The sequence below is a fragment of the Oncorhynchus tshawytscha genome, linkage group LG08 (genome assembly GCF_018296145.1).
Source record: "Oncorhynchus tshawytscha isolate Ot180627B linkage group LG08, Otsh_v2.0, whole genome shotgun sequence".
In the NCBI taxonomy this organism is placed as follows: Eukaryota; Metazoa; Chordata; class Actinopteri; order Salmoniformes; family Salmonidae; genus Oncorhynchus; species Oncorhynchus tshawytscha.
In genome coordinates, this window is record NC_056436.1 from 91,208,085 (window position 1) to 91,230,822 (window position 22,738).

General features: G+C 43.7%; 1 protein-coding gene across 1 annotated transcript in view; it reads right to left on the reverse strand.

Annotated features, from left to right (window-relative positions):
- Positions 1 to 232: 232 nt before the first annotated feature.
- Positions 233 to 22,738, reverse strand: part of LOC112236228 (magnesium transporter protein 1) — a 34,281-nt gene continuing 11,775 nt past the window's right edge. The window contains exons 7-10 of the mRNA XM_042326206.1: positions 12,264 to 12,327; positions 12,087 to 12,161; positions 1,207 to 1,297; positions 233 to 1,130 (exon numbers count right to left, since the gene is read on the reverse strand). Of these exons, the coding sequence (XP_042182140.1) occupies positions 1,115 to 1,130; positions 1,207 to 1,297; positions 12,087 to 12,161; positions 12,264 to 12,327 (246 nt within the window). The 3' untranslated portion in view covers positions 233 to 1,114. The remainder of the gene's footprint in view (positions 1,131 to 1,206; positions 1,298 to 12,086; positions 12,162 to 12,263; positions 12,328 to 22,738) is intronic.

A 22,738-nucleotide genomic window follows, 5' to 3' on the forward strand; every position in this document is an offset into this window, starting at 1 on the left:
TGTAGATAGAACATCCTTATGCCCCCTCCTCTATGTAGATATTACATCATTATCCCCCTCTATGTAGATATTACATCATTATCCCCCTCCCCTCTATGTAGATATTACATCATTAATCCCCCTCCACTATGTAGATATTACACCATTATCCCCCCTCCCCTCTATGTAGATATATCATTATTCCCCTCCCCTCTATGTAGATAGAACATCCTTATGCCCCCTCCTCTATGTAGATATTACACCATTATCCCCCATCCCCTCTATGTAGATAGAACATCCTTATCCTCCTCCCCTGGGGAGGGGGATAAGGATGTTCTATCTACATAGAGGGGAGGAGAATAAGGATGTTCAATCTACATAGAACATCCTTATACCCCCTCCCCTCTATGTAGATAGTAGGGGCATAAGGATGTTCTCTATGTAGATAGAGGGGAGGGGGATAAGGATGTTCTATCTACATAGAGAACATCCTTATGCCCCTACTATCTACATAGATGGGAGGGGGTATAAGGATGTTATATCTACATAGAGGGGAGGGGGATAAGGATGTTCTATGTAGATATAACATCCTTATACCCCCTCCCCTCTATGTAGATAGTGGGGGCATAAGGATGTTCTCTATGTAGATAGAACATCCTTATCCTCCTCCCCTCTATGTAGATAGAACATCCTTAACCCCCGTCCCCTACTCTATGTAGATAGAACATCCTTATGCCCCTCTCCTCCTCTATGTAGATAGAACATCCTTATGCCCCTCCCCTCCTCTATGTAGATAGAACATCCTTATGCCCCTCCCCTTTATGTAGATAGAACATCCTCATGCCTCTCCCCTCCTTCCATCTCACCACCATGTTGAACACTGACTAACTGTTATGACCCGTCTGCTGCTGCTGTCAATGGTTACCTTCATATCTACATTTAATGGATTATGTTTATATTCATGTACAGTATTTATTAATAAAAAGACATTGTGAACTTTGTGAATGTCAATGTAAACAATGTCTTCCTGGTAGTTTCCAGCAACAGAAGAGGAGATAACCCCAGATGAACAGTGTTCTGGTGTGTGAGGCGTCCGAGGCACTATGGAGCTTCCAGGCTTCTTCCTCCCAGCTCTCTAACTCAACAGGAAACTGGAAACACAAACAGTCAGTCAGACAACGGAGTGAAAAGTAGGTGTGTGTGTGTGTGTGTGTGTGTGTTTATTACCTGTAAGGGTATCCATGGTATTTAGCTCTAAAGATGGACAGCAGCCAACTGAAGAAGAGCATCACCAGACCGATCCCTGCTACACACATGACTAGAGACAGAGGAGACAGAGAGGGGGAAATGAGAGAGAGAGAGAGAGAGCAGAGCAGAGGTCACGATCAGATGAGCTCCTGCATTTTTCATCATTTTCTTTTCTTAAAAAAAGATAGATTAGGAGTTAGATAAACTTTGATTTTTTGTCAGGAACACATACTGGATTCTACCCTCTACAACATAACCCCCACTTCAAATCAAAACTTACAACCTACAACCTGATTTTGGACAGAATTACGGAATCACCTGGAAGGTTCACAACTACCAAGGATGATTACTCTATACAGCAAATTCTCTGGAAAACAACAGAAACCTGAAAACACCATCCAACCTGGAACTGAGTGAGTAATGTTTAGTCGGAAACTATATTTTATTTCCAAAAGCCAAGAAGAAAAATACACAACATTACTTTATAAGGACTGAATTCTAACATAATTCTGCCTAGCTTGATACAGCTTCAACTAGCACTGACGTGTCAAGTGAGAGGTGTCAAAGCCCATTAGCCCAACAATGGCAGGAGAGTCACACAGTCTACCCCAACCAAATGGAGAGGCCTTAGAAGCTCCCTCCCGCTGTTCAGAGGTAATTAAAATACAGTACCCTGTGCATGTAAAGAATGATAAGGCAAGAAAAGATTACAAAATGAAGCTCCTTATGGAAAATCAAGAGACACTTTTTGCTGACTATTACAAAAATGGGAACAACAGCAACCTTATCTTCCACACAAACCATCCCCTGGCATGGCACAGTGCTATATTAGCACACTACCCCTTTGTTAAGAGAGGGGGGGTTAACGAGGGGTGGAAACTCAGAATACTTGACAACGAGGACTCTGAGTCAGCTAATATAAACCTCTATAAGTCCGGAACAGTACTGGTATAGGGTAACCCCAAACAGTTTCAGCTGGACTTTCACCAAATTAAAGAATCAGCCCAGCAGGAGAAGCTCTCCCTTGAGCTCTCCCTCCCTCTTCATTATGTAACCCCACAGACGAGCAACCCCCAGCGGAGAGTCAACCTCCCAGCACAGATTACTACTCCCTCATTGAAATGAAGGATAAATTCACCCAGCTGGAGGTAAGGCAGGTGGAGCTGGAACAGCAGGTGATTACACTTCAGTCAGCACAGACCCAGACAACAGTCCAGCACAACAACACCCCCTTAACCAGACCCGGAATGCTGGAGGTGGAGAGAGACATATCTGCACTCTGGACAGTGGTGAGACAACTTCAACAGGAGAAAGAGCAGGATCAGGAGAAGAACAGAGCACTAGAGGAGAGGATCAGACTGCTGGTAGAGGAGAGGTTGAGGGGGATGGAGGAGAGGGTGAGGGGGACGGAGGAGAGGGTGAGGGGGGCGGCGTGTGACAAGAACAACCCACTAGAGAGGTGGCCACCCCCACAGAGAAGCCAGCAGAACAGCCCACCTCAGCACCCGACAAAAGTCTCGACACCACAGCAGAACAGTCCACACCAGACCCTGACCATAGAGTCGACATCACAACAGAACAGACAAATGAAGAACCCCAAGCCCAGCGGCTCTCACCCCCTCTGAGCACCACCTCTGTCAGCCACCCTGATAGCCATTTTGACAACCCCCCCACACCCACTGAGGACAAACACAAGACACAGATTGTACTACTTATGGACTCAAATGGGAAATATATAGAAAAAAAAAAAACTTTTTCCCAAACACTGTGTTTAAACTCGTGTCCAAACACCCAGCGCGCCCTCGACCTTCTGTCTGAGGACCAACTAGGCTCACCCAGCCACATAATAATACACACAGGCACAAACGACCTGAGAGCACAGCAGGAAAGGGAGGCCACAGCACTGAAGGGAGTGATTGAAAAGGCTTCTTCTTCTGTCCCTAATGCAGTGGGTAAACCCAAGTATTTCCCGTGACTGTGCCTCAAAACCAAATGTTTTCCTGGCCCACCACTCCACCCTGGACTTGAACAGCCTCTATGACCAGGTCCACCTCTACAAGGCAGCAGTGCCCACCTTTGCCCGAACTCTAAAGGACATCGCTCTCAAACATATCCCCAACACTTCACACAGGAGCAACAGATCAATAGACACCCCACCCAGACCAGCGAGACACCCTCCCAGACCTGCAGGACCCCCCCGGACCTACACATAGAGGACCCACGCCAAGAGGAATTACATCCAGACCACAGCACCCCCAGCAACATTCCACACCCCATCCAATCCAATCAACACCTCCCCACGTCAATCATGCCCACACCCCATTTAGGCCCCCTCAGATCAGACCTATGCCACTCCTGCCCACCCCATGCACCCCACCCCCGCAAAGAGGGCCTCAACATGGAAGCCACACATACGCCCAGGTAGTGAGCGGGCAAACAGTCCCAACCCCCACTCTCACACTCGCCCAAGCCAATGGCATGTACCAGATGCTCAGCAGGCTCTGCTCACACTTACTGGCCTGGGGCCAAACCACGACCAACAACATTGGACACTCTATGGAACAAAAAGCCTTCACTATATCATCCTGGAATATCCAAGGCCTGAGGTCATCTGCCTTTGGCCTAAAGAGCAGGAACCCGGACTTCACCAAAGAAATCGGTAATACAGACATTGTCATCCTGCAAGAAACCTGGTATAGAGGAGACGGACCCACTGGTTGCCCTCTAGGTTACAGAGAGCTGGTAGTCCCATCCACCAAACTACCAGGTGTGAAACAGGGAAGGGACTCAGGGGGTATGCTAATTTGGTATAGAGCAGACCTAACTCACTCCATTAAATTAATCAAAACAGGAACATTCTACATTTGGCTAGAAATTCAAAAGGCAATTATCCTAACAGAGAAAAATGTCCTCCTGTGTGTGCTACCTATATCCCCCCACTAGAATCCCCATACTTTAATGAAGACAGCTTCTCCATCCTGGAGGGGGAAATCAATCATTTCCAGGCCCAGGGACATGTACTAGTCTGTGGCGACCTAAATGCCAGAACCGGACAAGAACCTGACACCCTCAGCACACGGGGACAAGCACCTGCCTGGAGGTGACAGCATTCCCTCCCACATATGCCCCCCTAGGCACAACTATGACAACATAACCAACAAAAACGGGTCACAACTCCTGAGGCTCTGTCGCACGCTGAGTATGTACATAGTCAATGGTAGGCTTCGAGGGGACTCCTATGGTAGGTACACCTATAGCTCATCTCTTGGCAGTAGTACTGTAGACTACTTTATCACTGACCTCAACCCAGAGTCTCTCAGAGCGTTCACAGTCAGCCCACTGACACCCCTATCAGACCACAGCAAAATCACAGTCTACTTAAACAGAGCAATACTCAATCATGAGGCATCAAAGCCAAAGGAACTGAGTAACATTAAGAAATGCTATAGATGGAAGGAATGCAGTTTGGAAACCTACCAAAAAACAATTAGGCAACAACAAATTCAATCCCCTTTAGACAATTTCCTGGGTAAAACGTTCCACTGTAATAGTGAAGGTGTAAACTTGGCAGTAGAAAATCTTAACAGTATATTTGACCTCTCAGCTTCCCTATCAAATCTAAAAATCTCAAATAGAAAACCGAAGAAAATTAACAATAATGACAAATGGTTTGATGAAGAATGCAAAAATCTAAGAAAGAAATTGAGAAACCTGTCCAACCAAAAACATAGAGACCCGGAAAACCCGAGTCTACGTCTTCATTATGGTGAAACACTAAAACAATACAGAAATACACTACGGAAAAAGAAGGAACAGCATGTCAGAAATCAGCTCAATGTAATTGAAGAATCCATAGACTCTAACCACTTCTGGGAAAATTGGAAAACACCAAACAAACAACACGAAGAATTATCTATCCAAAATGGAGATGTATGGGTAAACCACTTCTCCAATCTGTTTGGCTCTATAACAAAGAATAAAGTGCAAAAACATATACATGATCAAATACAGATCTTAGAATCAACTATTAAAGACTACCAGAACCCACTGGATTCTCCAATTACATTGAATGAGTTACAGGACAAAATAAAAACCCTCCAACCCAAAAAGGCCTGTGGTGTTGATGGTATCCTCAATGAAATGATCAAAAACTCTTTAACATCATCCTTAGCTCTGGCATCTTCCCCAATATTTGGAACCAAGGACTGATCACCCCAATCCACAAAAAGTGGAGACAAATTTGACCCCAATAACTACCGGAATATGCATCAACAGTAACCTTGGGAAAATCCTCTGCATTATCATTAACAGCAGACTCGTACATTTCCTCAATGAAAACAATGTACTGAGGAAATGTCAAATTGGCTTTTTACCAAATGACCGTACAACAGACCATGTATTCACCCTGCACACCCTAATTGACAACCAAACAAACCAAAACAAAGGCAAAGTCTTCTCATGCTTTGTTGATTTCAAAAAAGCCTTAGACTCAATTTGGCATGAGGGTCTGCTATACAAACTGATGGAAAGTGGTGTTGGGGGTAAAACATACGACATTATAAAATCCATGTACACAAACAACAACTGTGCGGTTAAAATTGGCAAAAAAAACACAAATTTATTCAGGGTCGTGGGGTGAGACAGGGATGCAGCTTAAGCCCCACCCTCTTCAACATATATATCAACGAATTGGCGCGGGCACTAGAAAAGTCTGCAGCACCCGGCCTCACCCTACTAGAATCCGAAGTCAAATGTCTGCTGTTTGCTGATGATCTGGTGCTTCTGTCACCAACCAAGGAGGGCCTACAGCAGCACCTAGATCTTATGCACAGATTCTGTCAGACCTGTGCCCTGACAGTAAATCTCAGAAAGACCAAAATAATGGTGTTCCAAAAAAGGTCCAGTCACCAGGACCACAAATACAAATTGCATCTAGACACTGTTGCCCTAGAGCACACAAAAAACTATACATACCTTTGCCTAAACATCAGCACCACAGGTAACTTCCACAAGGCTGTGAAGGATCTGAGAGACAAGGCAAAAAGGGCATTCTATGCCATCAAAAGGAACATAAATTTCAACATACCAATTAGGATTTGGCTAAAAATACTTGAATCAGTCATAGAGCCCATTGTCCTTTATGGTTGTGAGGTCTGGGGTCCGCTCACCAACCAAGACGTCACAAAATGGGACAAACACCAAATTGAGACTCTGCACGCAGAATTCTGCAAAAATATCCTCCGTGTACAACGTAGAACACCAAATAATGCATACAGAGCAGAATTAGGCCGATACCCACTAATTATCAAAATCCAGAAAAGAGCCGTTAACTTCTTGCGTCGAGCCATCCCGGATCCGGGATCGTGAATACAGCCTCAAGCTCATTACCATAACGCAACGTTAACTATTCATGAAAATCGCAAATGAAATGAAATTAATATGCTAGCTCTCAAGCTTAGCCTTTTGTTAACAACACTGTCATCTCAGACTTTCAAAATATGCTTCTCAACCATAGCAAAACACGCATTTGTGTAACAGCTAGCGCAGCTAGCGTAGCATTTAGCATTAGCATCAGCAGGCAACATTTTCACAAAAACCATTCAAATAAAATAATTTACCTTTGAAGAACGTCAGATGTTTTCAATGAGGAGACTCTCAGTTAGATAGCAAATGCTCAGTTTTTCCTGAAAGATGATTTGTTTAGGAGAAATCGCTCCGTTTGGTGCATCACGTTTGGCTACCAAAAAAACCCGAAAAATCAGTCATCAAAACGCCGAACTTTTTTCCAAATTAACTCCATAATATTGACTGAAACATGGTAAACGTTAGAATCAATCCTCTAGGTGTTTTTCACATATCTCTTCATGATATATCGTTTGTTGAAAGCCTCCTCTCTCCTCTCAATCACTGGATGACTGTGTGCAGCTTGTAGATTACGCACCAATTTAGACAAAGGACACCGGGCGGACCCCTGGTAAATGTAGTCTCTTATGGCCAATCTTCCAATGATATGCCTACAAATACGTCACAATGCTGCAGACACCTTGGAGAAACGATAGAAAGGGCAGGCTCATTCCCGGCGCATTCACAGCCATATAAGGAGACAATGGAAAACAGAGCCTCAAAAAATCTGCCCATTTCCTGGTTGAAGTTTCATCTTGGTTTCGCCTGTAGCATGAGTTCTGTGGCACTCACAGATAATATCTTTGCAGTTTTGGAAACGTTAGAGTGTTTTCTTTCCAAAGCTGCCAATTATATGCATAGTCGAGCATCTTTTCGTGACAAAATATTGCGCTTAAAACGGGCACGTTTTTTTATCCATAAATTAAAAGAGCGCCCCCTATATCCAAGAAGTTAAATTCTATAACCACCTAAAAGGAAGCGATTCCCAAACCTTCCATAACAAAGCCATCACCTATAGAGAGATGAACCTGGAGAAGAGTCCCCTAAGCAAGCTGGTCCTGGGGCTCTGTTCACAAACACAAACACACCCTACAGAGCCCCAGGACAGCAGCACAATTAGACCCAACCAAATCATGAGAAAACAAAAAGATAATTACTTGACACATTGGAAAGAATTAACAAAAAAAACAGAGCAAACTATAATGCTATTTGGCCCTAAACAGAGAGTACACAGCGGCAGAATACCTGACCACTGTGACTGACCCAAAATTAAGGAAAGCTTTGACTATGTACAGACTCAGTGAGCATAGCCTTGCTATTGAGAAAGGCCGCCGTAGGCAAACATGGCTCTCAAGAGAAGACAGGCTATGTGCTCACTGCCCACAAAATGAGGTGAAAACTGAGCTGCACTTCCTAACCTCCTGACAAATGTATGACCATATTAGAGAGACATATTTCCCCCAGATTACACAGACCCACAAAGAATTCGAAAACAAATCCAATTTTGATAAACTCCCATATCTACTGGGTGAAATTCCAGTGTGCCATCACAGCAGCAAGATTTGTGACCTGTTGCCACGAGAAAAGGGCAACCAGTGAAGAACAAACACCATTGTAAATACAACCCATATTTATGCTTATTTATTTTATCTTGTGTCAAACCTTTTGTACATTGTTAAAACACTGTATATATATAATTTGACATTTGTAATGTCTTTATTGTTTTGAAACTTCTGTATGTGTAATGTTTACTGTTAATTTTTGTTTATTTCACTTTATATATATATTCACTTTATATATTATCTACCTCACTTGCTTTGGCAATGTTAACACATGTTTCCCATGCCAATAAAGCCCTTGAATTGAAATTGAATTGAGAGACAGAGGAGAGGGAGACAGAGGAGAGAGAGGCAGAGAGAGAGGGGGGAAGGAGCGACAGAGGAGAGAGAGAGCCAGAGGAGAGAGAGAGCCAGAGGAGAGAGAGAGACAGAGGAGAGAGAGAGACAGAGGAGAGAGAGAGACAGAGGAGAGAGAGAGACAGAGGAGAGAGAGAGACAGAGGAGAGAGAGAGAGTTAGTTCCAGCACACCTGTGTCACATACTCATCAAGCCTAGTTGGACCAGCTACTTCAAAAGAGGTAGAGAAATAAAAAGAGAGAGGTAGAGAAATAAAAAGAGAGAGAAATAAAAAGAGAGATTTAGAAATATACAGTGCCTTCAGAGAGTATTCAGAACCCTTGACATTTTCCACATTTTGTTGTAATACAAAGTGTGATTAAAATGGATGTCATTTTTTGTGTCAAAGATCTACACAACATATTCTGTCAAAGTGGAAGAATAATTCTTACAATATGTTTTTATTAACGGAGAAAAAAACACGAATACACTACATGACCAGAAGTACGACAAACATCTCAGTACGCGGACACCTACTCGTCAAACATCTCAGTACGCAGACACCTACTCGTCAAACATCTCAGTACGCGGACACCTACTCGTCAAACATCTCAGTAGGCGGACACCTACTCGTCAAACATCTCAGTAGGCGGACACCTACTCGTCAAACATCTCAGTACGCAGACACCTACTCGTCAAACATCTCAGTACGCGGACACCTACTCGTCAAACATCTCAGTAGGCGGACACCTACTCGTCAAACATCTCAGTAGGCGGACACCTACTCGTCAAACATCTCCTTACAAAATCAAGGCCTTTGCTGCAATAACAGCCTCCTCTCTTCTGGGAAGGCTTTCCACTAGATGTTGGAACATTGCTGCGGGGACTTGCTTCCATCAGCTACAAGAGCATTAGTGAGGTCGGACAGTGATGTTGGGGGCGATTAGGCCTGGCTCACAGTTGGTGTTCCAGTTGATCCCAAAGGTGATCGATGGGGTTAAGGTCAGGGCTCTGTGCAGCCCAGTCAAGTTCTTTCACACTGATCTCGACAAACCATTTTGTATGGACCTTGCTTTGTGCACGGGGGCATTGCCATGCTGAAACAGGAAAGGGCCTTCCCCAAACTGTTGCTACAAAGATGGATTATGCACATTATTCCTCCTCCACCAAACGTTACAGTTGGCACGATGCATTGGGGCAAGTAGCATTCTCCTGGCATCTCCCACACCCAGATTTGTCCGTTGGACTGCCAGAGGGTGAAGCGTGATTCTTCACTCCAGAGAACGCCAGAGTCCAATGGGGGCGAGCTTTATACCACTCCAGCCGATGTTTGGCAGTGGGCATGGTAATCTCAGGCTTGTGTGCGGCTGTTCAGCCACGGAAACCCATTTCACAAAGCTCCCAACAAACAGTTATTGTGTTGACGTTGCTTGCAGAGGCAGTTTGGAACTCGGTTATGGGTGTTACAAACGAGGAAATTGGATTTTTACGCGGTTCAGCAGTCGGCGGTCGCGTTCTGTGGCCCAGGTGTTCCGCCAAAATGAAATGTGATTCACATAGAACATTTAAAAGAAAATTTAAACGCATTTTTTTTTCTTCTTCACATCTTCAAACAGTCCATTTATATTTTCCAACGGGGCTACACATTTGGGTGAGTTTTTTTCCTCGCCTGAGTAGCCTCGTTTCACTGCCAAAAATACAATGAAACCATCCAGTGTTCATCGAAATAAAAACTAGTCAAATAATGAACATCCAATCACATTAACCGTTACTCTCTCATGGAAATTCCACTAACGGTCCGTATGTAGCCAAACGTAGCTGCTGCTCATGTTGGTATCTGTACTGACGGCACCAAAGCCATAACAGGGAGACATAGTGGAGTGGTAACACGCCTGCAACAGTTGCTCCCGACGCCACTTGGGTACACTGCAGCATCAACCGAGAGGCTCTTGCTGTCAAGGGAATGCCTGACAGCTTGAAAGACGTTTTGAACACCACAGTGAAAATAGTTAACTTTGTTAAAGCAAGGCCCCTGAACTCTCGTGTATTTTCTGCATTATGCACTGATATGGGCATCGACCATGTAACACTTTTACAACATACAGAAGTGCGCTGGTTATCAAGGGGCAAAGTATTGACACATTTTTTTTAATTGAGAGACAAGCTTAAAGTTTTCTTTACTGACCATCATTTTCACTTGTCTGACCGCTTGAGTTTCTCACACGACTGGCCTGTCTGGGAGACGATTTTTCCTGAATGATCTGAATCTAGGATTACAGGGACTCTCCGCAACTATATTCAATGTGCGGGACAAAATTTAAGCTATGATTAAGAAGTTGGAGCTCTTCTCTGTCTGCATTAATACAGACAACACACAGGTCTTTCCATCACTAAGTTTTTTTGTGTGCAAATGAACTCAAGCTTACAGACAATGTCAAATGTGATATAGCGAAGCACCTGAGTGAGTTGGTTGCGCATGTACTTTCCCGAAACAGATGACAGAAACAACTGGATTCGTTATCCCTTTCATGCCCTGCCTCCAGTCCACTTACCAATATGGGAACAAGAGAGACTCAACAAAATTGAAACAAGCGGTTCTGTGAAAACTGAATTTAATCAGAAGCCACAGCCAGGTTTCTGGATAGGGCTACGCTCAGAGTTTCTTGCCTTGGCCAATCACACTGTTAAGACACTGATGCCTTTCTCGGCCCTCACTAGCATGACAAATGAATACAGGCACAGACTGTGTGTGGAAAGTGATTTAAGACTGAGACTCTCTCCAATACAAGTTATGTGCATCCTTTCAAGCACACCCTTCTCATTAACCTGTGGTGAGTTATGCACAATTGTTGATAAACAAATAAGGTTTTATATGTAAGATGGTTAAATAAAGAGCAAAATTGTTGATTATTATGATATTATTATTTACGCCCTGGTCTATAAGAGCTCTTTGTCACTTCCCACGAGCCGGGTTGTGACAAACTCACACTCATTCTTATGTTTAATAAATGTATTGTATAGCGTGTGTGTGGCAGGCTTACAATGATGTCAAAAAACAACATTTGAGAGTGCGCTGACCCTGGTGCTAGAGGGGGTACGGGACTATAAAACGTTTGGGAACCACTGGTCTAGACATTTCCACTTCACAATAACAGCACTTACAGTTGACCATTGCAGCTCTAGTAGGGCAGAAATTTGACCAACTGACTTGTTGGAAAGGTGGCATCCTATGACGGTGCCACCTTGAAAGTCACTGAGCTCTACAGTAAGGCCATTCTACTGCCAATGTTTATCTGTGGAGATTGCATGAATGTGTGCTCGATTTTATACACCTGTCAGCAACGGATGTGGCTGAAATAGTCGAATCCACTCATTTGAAAAGGTGTCCACATACTTTTGGTGATGTAGTGTGTTTCCCATGCCAATTAAGCACTTTGAATTCAATTGAAAGAGAGAGACAGAAAGATGGATATAGACAGAGAGAGAGAAAAATATAGACAGAGATCGAGAGAGAGGAGAGAGACAGGCAGAGAGGAGAGAGAGAGATATCTAGATACATACTTTTCCTCTTGCCAATGTCCATATCTGACGTGGCAGCCTCGTGCAACAGCACCATCCCCATTGTAACAGCAGAGTCTGGAACAGGAGGTTAAGGGTCACAGAGAGAAGCTGTAGCCAATGAGAGGCTCTCATACAGGGTTAGAGGTCAGGGGTCAGACTGAGGTGTGTAAAGGATACTGAAGAGCAGCACGATGTGAGTTTCTGCTACAAACTGGGCCTGACTGCTGCCGTGGATGTAACTCTGAAACAACACACACACAGTGATGAACAAACACACACACACACAGTTAACACACACAGTTATTAACACACACACACACAGTTATTAACACACACAGTTATTAACCCGTCTTGGATAGGGGGCAGTATTTTCACATCCAGATGAAAAGCGTGCCAAAAGTAAACTGCCTGTTACTCAGGCCCAGAAGCTAGGATATGCATATCATTTGTAGATTTGGATAGAAAACACTCTAAACAGTCTAGTTTCTAAAACTGTTAAAATAATGTCTGTGAATATAAACAGAACTGATATGGCAGGCAAAATCCAGAGGACAAACCAATCCAAAAAATAATAATTTCAGCCTACCACTGTTTCCAATGGTTTTCATGTTTATTATGAGGCGAAGTCCTCCCAGATTGCAGTTCCTAGGGCTTCCACTAGATGTCAACAGTCTTTAGAAAGAGTTTCAGGCTGGTTTTTGGAAAAATGAGCTAGAAGTTGTAGTTTTTCTCAGTGGCTCGCATTTTGGCTGTAGTGTTTACATGCGTGTGGATGAAAGAGCGTTCTTTGTTATTTATCTCCGGTAATGAACATACTATTCTCAGTCTTACATTTTATTCTTTATTTACATATTAGGGTACCTGAGGTTTGATTATAAACGTTGTTTGACTTGTTTGGATAAGTGTATTAGTAACGTTTGGGATTCATTTTGTATGGATTTTGAAGGAGGGAAACCGGTGGATTATTGAATGAAGTGTGCCAGCTAAACTGAGTTATGGATATAAAGAAGGACTTTATCGAACAAAAGGACCATTTACGATGTATCTAGGACCTTTTGGGGTGCCAACAGAAGAAGATCTTCAAAGGTAAGGCATTTATTATATCTCTATTTCTGACTTTCGTGTCGCACCTGCCTGGTTGAAAAATGTTTTTCATGCTTTTGTAAGCGGGCCGCTGTCCTCAGATAAGCGCATGGTGTGCTTTCGCCGTAAAGCCTTTTTGAAATCTGACACAGCGGCTGGATTAACAAGTAGTTCAGCTTTATTTTGAAGTATAATACTTGAATTTTTATGAATGGTAAATATTATATTTCTGTCATTTGAATTTCCCGCTCTGCAATGTCACCGGATGTTGGCCCGTAAGAAGTTCTCACACACACACACAAAAGGGACGCAGTGATTTCAGAGTTGGTGCGGATAGGAGCGGACGTCCGCACCGGATGTCCACATCAAATCATTTAGTAGGAGCTGACGGAAGGTGTAAATTAGGAGAGACAGAGAGAGAGAGACCGAGGGAGAGACAGACCGAGGGAGAGAGAGAGACAGAGAAACAGAGATGGAGAGAAAGAGACAAAGCGAGAGAGATACCCGCTAATTATCAAAATCCAGAAAAAAATTATATAACCACCAAAAAGGAAGCGATTCCCAAACCTTCCATAACAAAGCCATCACCTACAGAGAGATGAACCTGGAGAAGAGTCCTCTAAGCAAGCTGGTCCTGGGGCTCTGTTCACAAACAGACCCCACAAAGCCCCAGGACAGCAACACAATTAGACACAACCAAAACCAAAAGATAATTCTTTCCAATGTGTCAAGTAATTAACAAAAAAACTATGCAAACTAGAATGCTATTTGTCCCTAAACTGCACAGGGTGGGGTTGAGACCCAGAGCCTCCAGCTTAATGATGAGCTTGGAGGGTACTATGATGTTGAATGCTGAGCTGTAGTCAATGAATAGCATTATGACATAGGTATTCCTCTTGTCAAGATGGGATAGGGCAGTGTGATGGCGATTGCATCGTCTGTTGACCTATTGGGGAGATATGCAAATTGAATTGGGTCTAGGGTGTTGGGTAAGGTGCAGGTGATATGATCCTTGACTAGTCTCTCAAAGAACTTCATGATGACAGAAGTGAGTGCTATGGGGCGATTGTCATTAAGTTCAGTTATCTTTGCCTTCTTGGGTACAGGGACAATGGTGGCCATCTTGAAGCATGTGGGGACAGCAGACTGGGATAAGGAGAGACTGAATATGTCGGTAAACACTCCAGCCAGCTGGTCTGCACATGCTCTGAGGACGCGGCTAGGGATGCCGTCTGGGCCATCAGCCTTGCGAGGGTTAACACGTTTAAATGTCTTACTCACGTCAGCTAATTGTCATTATTACAAATAAATAAATAAAAATAGACCGATTAATCAGTATCGGCTTTTTTGGTCCTCCAATAAATCGGTATCGGCGTTGAAAAATCCTATTCGGTCGACCTCTAGTCCAAAATACACTAAGACAGTCGTGAAGAGGGCAAGACAACGCCTTTCCCCCTCTCAGGAGACTGAAAAGATTTGGCATGCGTCCCCAGATGCTCAAAAAGTTCTACAGCTGCACCATCGAGAGCATCCTGACCGGATGCATCCCTGCCTGGTATGGCAACTGCTCGGCATCTGACCGTAAGACGCTGCAGAGGGTAGTGCGTACGGCCCAGTACATCACTTGGGCCAAGCTTTCTGCCATCCAGGACCTACAGTGAGGAGAACAAGTATTTGATACACTGCCGATTTTGCAGGTTTTCCTACTTACAAAGCATGTAGACGTCTGTAATTTTTATCATAGGTACACTTCATCTGTGAGAGACGGAATCTAAAACAAAAATCCATACAATCACATTGTATGATTTGTAAGTAATTAATTTGCATGATAATTTTATTGCATGACATAAGTATTTGATCATCTACCAACCAGTAAGAATTCTGGCTCTCACAGACCTGTTATTTTTTCTTTAAGAGGCCCACCTGTTCTCCACTCATTACCTGTATTAACTGCAACTGTTTGAACTCGTTACCTGTATAAAAGACACCTGTCCACACACTCAATCAACCTCTCCACAATGGCCAAGATCAGAGAGCTGTGTAAGGACATAAGGGATAAAATTGTAGACCTGCACAAAGCTGGTATGGGCTACAGGACAATAGGCAAGCAGCTTGGTGAGAAGGCAACAACTGTTGGCGCAATTATTAGAAAATGGAAGAAGTTCAAGATGGTCAATCACCCTCGGTCTGGGGCTCCATGCAAGATCTCACCTCGTGGGGCATCAATGATCATGAGGAAGGTGAGGGATCAGCCCAGAACTACACGGCAGGACCTGGTCAATGACCTGAAGAGAGCTGGGACCACAGTCTTAAAGAAAACCATTAGTAACACATTACGCCGGCATGGATTAAAATCCTGCAGCGCACGCAAGGTCCCCCTGCTCAAGCCAGTGCATGTCCAGGCCCGTCTGAAGTTTGCCAATGACCATCTGGATGATCCAGGAATGGGAGAAGATCATGTGGTCTGATGAGACAAAAATAGAGCTTTTTGGTCTGAACTCGTGTTTGGAGGAAGAAGAAGGATGAGTACAACCCCAAGAACACCATCCCATCCGTGAAGCATGGAGGTGGAAACATCATTCTTTGGGGATGCTTTTCTGCAAAGGGGACAGGACGACTGCACCGTATTGAGGGGAGGATGGATGGGGCCATGTATCGCAAGGTCTTGGCCAACAACCTCCTTCCCTCAGTAAGACCATTGAAGATGGGTCGTGGCTGGGTCTTCCAGCATGACAACGACCCGAAACACACAGCCAGGGCAACTAAGGAGTGGCTCCGTAAGAAGCATCTCAAGGTCCCGGAGTGGCCTAGCCAGTCTCCAGACCTGAACCCAATAGAAAATCTTTGGAGGGAGCTGAAAGTCCGTATTGCCCAGCGACAGCCCCGAAACATGAAGGATCTGGAGAAGGTCTGTATGGAGGAGTGGGCCAAAATCCATGCTGCAGTGTGTGCAAACCTGGTCAAGAACTACAGGAAACATGATCTCTGTAATTGTAAACAAAGGTTTCTGTACCAAATATTAAGTTCTGCTTTTCTGATGTTTCAAATACTTATGTCATGCAATAAAATGCAAATTAATTACTTAAAAATCATACAAATGTGATTTTCTGGATTTTTGTTTTAGATTCCATCTCTCACAGTTGAAGTGTACCTATGATAAAAATGACAGACCTCTACATGCTTTGTAAGTAGGAAAACCTGCAAAATCGGCAGTGTATCAAATACTAGTTCTCCCCACTGTATATAATAGGCAGTGTCAGAGGAAAGCCCATAAAATTGTCGGAGACTCCAGTCACCCAAGTCATAGACTGTTAACTCTTCTACCGGGGTGGCAGGTAGCCTAGTGGTTAGAGCATTGAACTAGCAACTGGAAGGTTGCAAGATCGAATCACCGAGCTAACAACGTACAAATCGGTCTTTCTGCCCCTGAACAAGACAGTTAACCCACTGTTCCTAGACCGTCATTGAAAATAAGAATTTGTTCTTAACTTGTTATGGCTGGTGGCAGTATTGAGTAGCTTGGATGAATAAGTGTAAACTGCCTGCTACTCAGGCCCAGTTGCTAATATATGCATATTATTAGTACATTTGGATAGAAAACACTCTGAAGTTTCTAAATCTGTTTGAATAATGTCTGTGAGTATAACAGAACTCATATGCCAGGCAAAAACCTGAGAAAAAATCCAACCAGGAAGCTGGAAATTTGAGAATTGTAGTTTTTCAACTCTTTGCCTATTGAATACACAGTGTCTATGGGTTCAAATTGCACTTCCTAAGGCTTCCACTAGATGTCAACAATCTTTAGAACCATGTATGACGCTTCCACTGTAAAAGGAGGGGGGAATGGGAGGGGAGTGAGTCAGTGGTCTGGCAGAGAGGCATTAGCTGATCACGCGCGTTCACATGAGAGTTAGCTTGAGTTCCTTTGCATTTCTGAAGACAAAGGAAGTCTCCGGGTGGAACATTATTGAAAAGTTATGATAAAAACATCCTAAAGATTGATTCTATACATCGTTTGACATGTTTCCCAGAAATGTAATATAACTTTTTTGACTTTTCGTCTGAACTAAGCGATCGCGCATTGAGCATTTGGATTAATGGGCTAAACGCGCAAACAAAAAGGAGGTATTTGGACATAAATGATGGACTTTACCAAACAATTCAAACATTTATTGTGGAACTGGGATTCCTGGGAGTGCATTCTGATGAAGATCATCAAAGGTAAGTGAATATTTATAACACTATTTCTGACTTCTGTTGACTCCAACGTGGCGGATATCTGTATGGCTTGATTTGTTGTCTGAGCGCCGTACCCTGATTATTGCATGGTTTGCTTTTTCCATAATTAAAAAAAAAATCTGACTCAGCGGTTGCATTAAGGAAAAGTGTATCTCTAATTCCATGCATGATCAATGTTTATTATGAGTATTTCTGTAAATTGATGTGGCTCCCTGCAAAATCCCCGGATGTTTTGGAACTACTAAACATAACGCTCCAATGTAACTCGGATTTTTGTATATAAATATGAACTTTATCGAACAAAACAAGTCCTATGAGTGTCATCTGATGAAGATCATCAAAGGTTAGTGATTAATTTTATCTATATTTCTGCTTTTTGTGACTCCTCTCTTTGGCTGGAAAAATGCTGTGTGTGTATTTGTGACTAGGCTCTGACCGAACAATCATATGATGTGCTTTCGCTGTAACGCCTTTTTGAAATCTGACACTGTGGTGGGATTAACAACAAGTTTATCTTTAAAATGGTGTAAAATAATTCTGTTTGAGGAATTTTAATTATGAGATTTCTGTTGTTTTGAATTTGGTGCCCTCCACTTTCACTGGCTGTTGTCATATCGTTAACGGGATCCAAGCCATAAGAAGTTAACTGACTTGCCTAGTTAAATAAAGGTTTTAAAAGCAGTACCAGAGGGCCAAGTCTAGGACCAAGAGGCTCCTTAACAGCTTCTACCCCTAAGCCATGAGACTGCTGAACAACTAATCAAATGGCTACCAGCACTATTTACATTGACTGATATCTATAGAGAGAGAGAGGGACGTACCACCAGTCCAGCAGTGGGGTTATGTTAAGAGATATCTATAGAGAGAGAGCGGGAGGTACCACTAGTCCAGCAGTGGGGTTTTAATTTTTTTTATTTGTTATTTCACCTTTATTTAACCAGGTAGGCAAGTTGATAACAAGTTCTCATTTACAATTGCGACCTGGCCAAGATAAAGCAAAGCAGTTCGACAGATACAACGACACAGAGTTACACATGGAGTAAAACAAACATACAGTCAATAATACAGTATAAACAAGTCTATATACGATGTGAGCAAATGAGGTGAGAAGGGAGGTAAAGGCAAAAAAGGCCATGGTGGCAAAGTAAATACAATATAGCAAGTAAAACACTGGAATGGTAGTTTTGCAATGGAAGAATGTGCAAAGTAGAAATAAAAATAATGGGGTGCAAAGGAGCAAAATAAATAAATTAATTAAATACAGTTGGGAAAGAGGTAGTTGTTTGGGCTAAATTACAGGTGGGCTATGTACAGGTGCAGTAATCTGTGAGCTGCTCTGACAGTTGGTGCTTAAAGCTAGTGAGGGAGATAAGTGTTTCCAGTTTCAGAGATTTTTGTAGTTCGTTCCAGTCATTGGCAGCAGAGAACTGGAAGGAGAGGCGGCCAAAGAAAGAATTGGTTTTGGGGGTGACTAGAGAGATACCTGCTGGAGCGTGTGCTACAGGTGGGAGATGCTATGGTGACCAGCGAGCTGAGATAAGGGGGGACTTTACCGAGCAGGGTCTTGTAGATGACATGGAGCCAGTGGGTTTGGCGACGAGTATGAAGTGAGGGCCAGCCAACGAGAGCGTACAGGTCGCAATGGTGGGTAGTATATGGGGCTTTGGTGACAAAACGGATTGCACTGTGATAGACTGCATCCAATTTGTTGAGTAGGGTATTGGAGGCTATTTTGTAAATGACATCGCCAAAGTCGAGGATTGGTAGGATGGTCAGTTTTACAAGGGTATGTTTGGCAGCATGAGTGAAGGATGCTTTGTTTTGCGAAATAGGAAGCCAATTCTAGATTTAACTTTGGATTGGAGATGTTTGATATGGGTCTGGAAGGAGAGTTTACAGTCTAACCAGACACCTAAGTATTTGTAGTTGTCCACGTATTCTAAGTCAGAGCCGTCCAGAGTAGTGATGTTGGACAGGCGGGTAGGTGCATGTAGCGATCGGTTGAAGAGCATCCATTTAGTTTTACTTGTATTTAAGAGCAATTGGAGGCCACGGAAGGAGAGTTGTATGGCATTGAAGCTTGCCTGGAGGGTTGTTAACACAGTGTCCAAAGAAGGGCCAGAAGTATACAGAATGGTGTCGTCTGCGTAGAGGTGGATCAGAGACTCACCAGCAGCAAGAGCGACCTCATTGATGTATACAGAGAAGAGTCGGTCCAAGAATTGAACCCTGTGGCACCCCCATAGAGACTGCCAGAGGTCCGGACAGCAGACCCTCCGATGAGACACACTGAACTCTATCAGAGAAGTAGTTGGTGAACCAGGCGAGGCAATCATTTGAGAAACCAAGGCTGTCGAGTCTGCCGATGAGGATGTGGTGATTGACAGAGTCGAAAGCCTTGGCCAGATCAATGAATACGGCTGCACAGTAATGTTCTTATCGATGGCGGTTAAGATATCGTTTAGGACCTTGAGCGTGGCTAAGGTGCACCCATGACCAGCTCTGAAACCAGATTGCATAGCAGAGAAGGTATCGTCGGTAATCTGTTTGTTGACTTGGCTTTCGAAGACCTTAGAAAAGGCATGGTAGGATAGATATAGGTCTGTAGCAGTTTGGGTCAAGAGTGTCCCCCCCTTTGAAGAGGGATGTGACCGCAGCTGCTTTCCAATCTTTGGGAATCTCAGACGACACGAAAGAGAGGTTGAACAGGCTAGTAATAGGGGTGGCAACAATTTCGGCAGATAATTTTAGTGAGGGTCCAGATCGTCTAGCCCGGCTGATTTGTAGGGGTCCAGATTTTGCAGCTCTTTCAGAACATCAGCTGAACGGATTTGGGAGAAGGAGAAATGGGGAAGGCTTGGGCGAGTTGCTGTTGGTGGTGCAGTGCTGTTGACCGGGGTAGGAGTAGCCAGGTGGAAAGCATGGCCAGCAGTAGAAAAATGCTTTTTGAAATTCTCAATTATGGTGGATTTATCAGTGGTGACAGTGTTTCCTATCTTCAGTGCAGTGGGCAGCTGGGAGGAGGTGTTCTTATTCTCCATGGACTTTACAGAGTCCCAGAACTTTTTTGAGTTAGTGTTGCAGGAAGCAAATTTCTGCTTGAAAAAGCTAGCCTTGGCTTTTCTAACTGCCTGTGTATAATGGTTTCTAGCTTCCCTGAACAGCTGCATATCACGGGGGCTGTTCGATGCTAATCCAGAGCGCCATAGGATGTTTTTGTGTTGGTTAAGGGCAGTCAGGTCTGGGGAGAACCAAGGGCTATATCTGTTCCTGGTTATAAATTTCTTGAATGGGGCATGTTTATTTAAGATGCTTAGGAAGGCATTTAAAAAAAATATCCAGGCATCCTCTACTGACGGGATGAGATCAATATCCTTCCAGGATACCCCGGCCAGGTCGATTAGAAAGGCCTGCTCGCTGAAGTGTTTCAGGGAGCGTTTTACAGTGATGAGTGGAGGTCGTTTGACCGCTGACCCATTACGGATGCAGGCAATGAGGCAGTAATCGCTGAGATCTTGGTTGAAGACAGCAGAGGTGTATTTAGAGGGCAAGTTGGTTAGGATGATATCTATGAGGGTGCCCGTGTTTAAGGCTTTGGGGAGGTACCTGGTAGGTTCATTGATAATTTGTGTGAGATTGAGGGCATCAAGTTTAGATTGTAGGATGGCTGGGGTGTTAAGCATGTTCCAGTTTAGGTCGCCTAGCAGCACGAGCTCTGAAGATAGATGGGGGGCAATCAGTTCACATATGGTGTCCAGAGCACAGCTGGGGCAGAGGGTGGTCAACGGTGAGAGACTTGTTTTTAGAGAGGTGGATTTTTAAAAGTAGAAGTTCAAATTGTTTGGGTACAGACCTGGATAGTAGGACAGAACTCTGCAGGCTATCTTTGCAGTAGATTGCAACACCGCCCCCTTTGGCAGTTCTATCTTGTCTGAAAATGTTGTAGTTTGGAATTAAAATTTCTGAATTTTTGGTGGTCTTCCTAAGCCAGGATTCAGACACAGCTAGAACATCCGGGTTGGCAGAGTGTGCTAAAGCAGTGAATAGAACAAACTTAGGGAGGAGGCTTCTAATGTTAACATGCATGAAACCAAGGCTATTACGGTTACAGAAGTCGTCAAAAGAGAGCGCCTGGGGAATAGGAGTGGAGCTAGGCACTGCAGGGCCTGGATTCACCTCTACATCGCCAGAGGAACATAGGAGTAGAATAAGGGTGCTAAAAGCAATAAGAATTGGTCGTCTAGAACGTCTGGAACAGAGAGTAAAAGGAGGTTTCTGGGGGCGATAAAATAGCATCAAGGTATAATGTACAGACAAAGGTATGGTAGGATGTGAATACAGTGGAGGTAAACCTAGGTATTGAGTGATGAAGAGAGAGATATTGTCTCTAGAATCATCATTGAAACCAGGAGATGTCATTGCATGTGTGGGTGGTGGAACTAATAGGTTGGATAAGGTATAGTGAGCAGGACTAGAGGCTCTACAGTGAAATAAGCCAATAAACACTAACCAGAACAGCAATGGACAAGGCATATTGACATTAAGGAGAGGCATGCTTAGTCGAGTGATCAAAAGGGTCCGGTGAGTGGAGAGGTTGGTTGGGGGTCACGGCGATTTAGACACTAGCCAGGCCATCGGTAGCAAGCTAGCATAGGATGGAGGTCTGTTATTAGCCACCTCTTGCGTTCCGTCAGTAGATTAGTGGGGTTCCGTGTGGTAGAGGGGATTAATCCAAATCTCACAACAACAACAAAAATAAAAACAATAGATATAGTTATAGAGGCCCAAGAAGAAAACATAATAATAATAAAAATAAATAAATAAATTGTCCGATTGTCTATTCAGATAGCAGGGTTATGTTAAGAGATATCTATAGAGAGAGAGGGACGTACCACTAGTCCAGCAGTGGGGTTATGTTAAGAGATATCTACAGAGAAAGAGACATACCACTTGTCCAACAGTAGGGTTTTTATTTATTTATTTTACCTTTATTTAACTAGGCAAGTCAGTTAAAAACAAATTCTTATTTTCAACGACGGCCGCGGAACAGTGGTTTAACTGCCTGTTCAGGGGCAGAATGACAGATTTGTACCTTGTCACCTCGGGGATTTGAACCTTTCGGTTACTAGTCCAACGCTCTAACCACTAGGCTACCCTGCCGCCCCATGTTAAGAGATATCTATAGAGAGAGAGAGAGAGAGAGAGAGGGACGTACCACTTGTACAGCGGCGGGGTTATTTTAAGAGATATCTATAGAGAGAGAGGAACGTACCACTAGTCCAGCGGTGGGGTTATGCTTTACCGGGATGATATTACAACAGCCAGTGAAA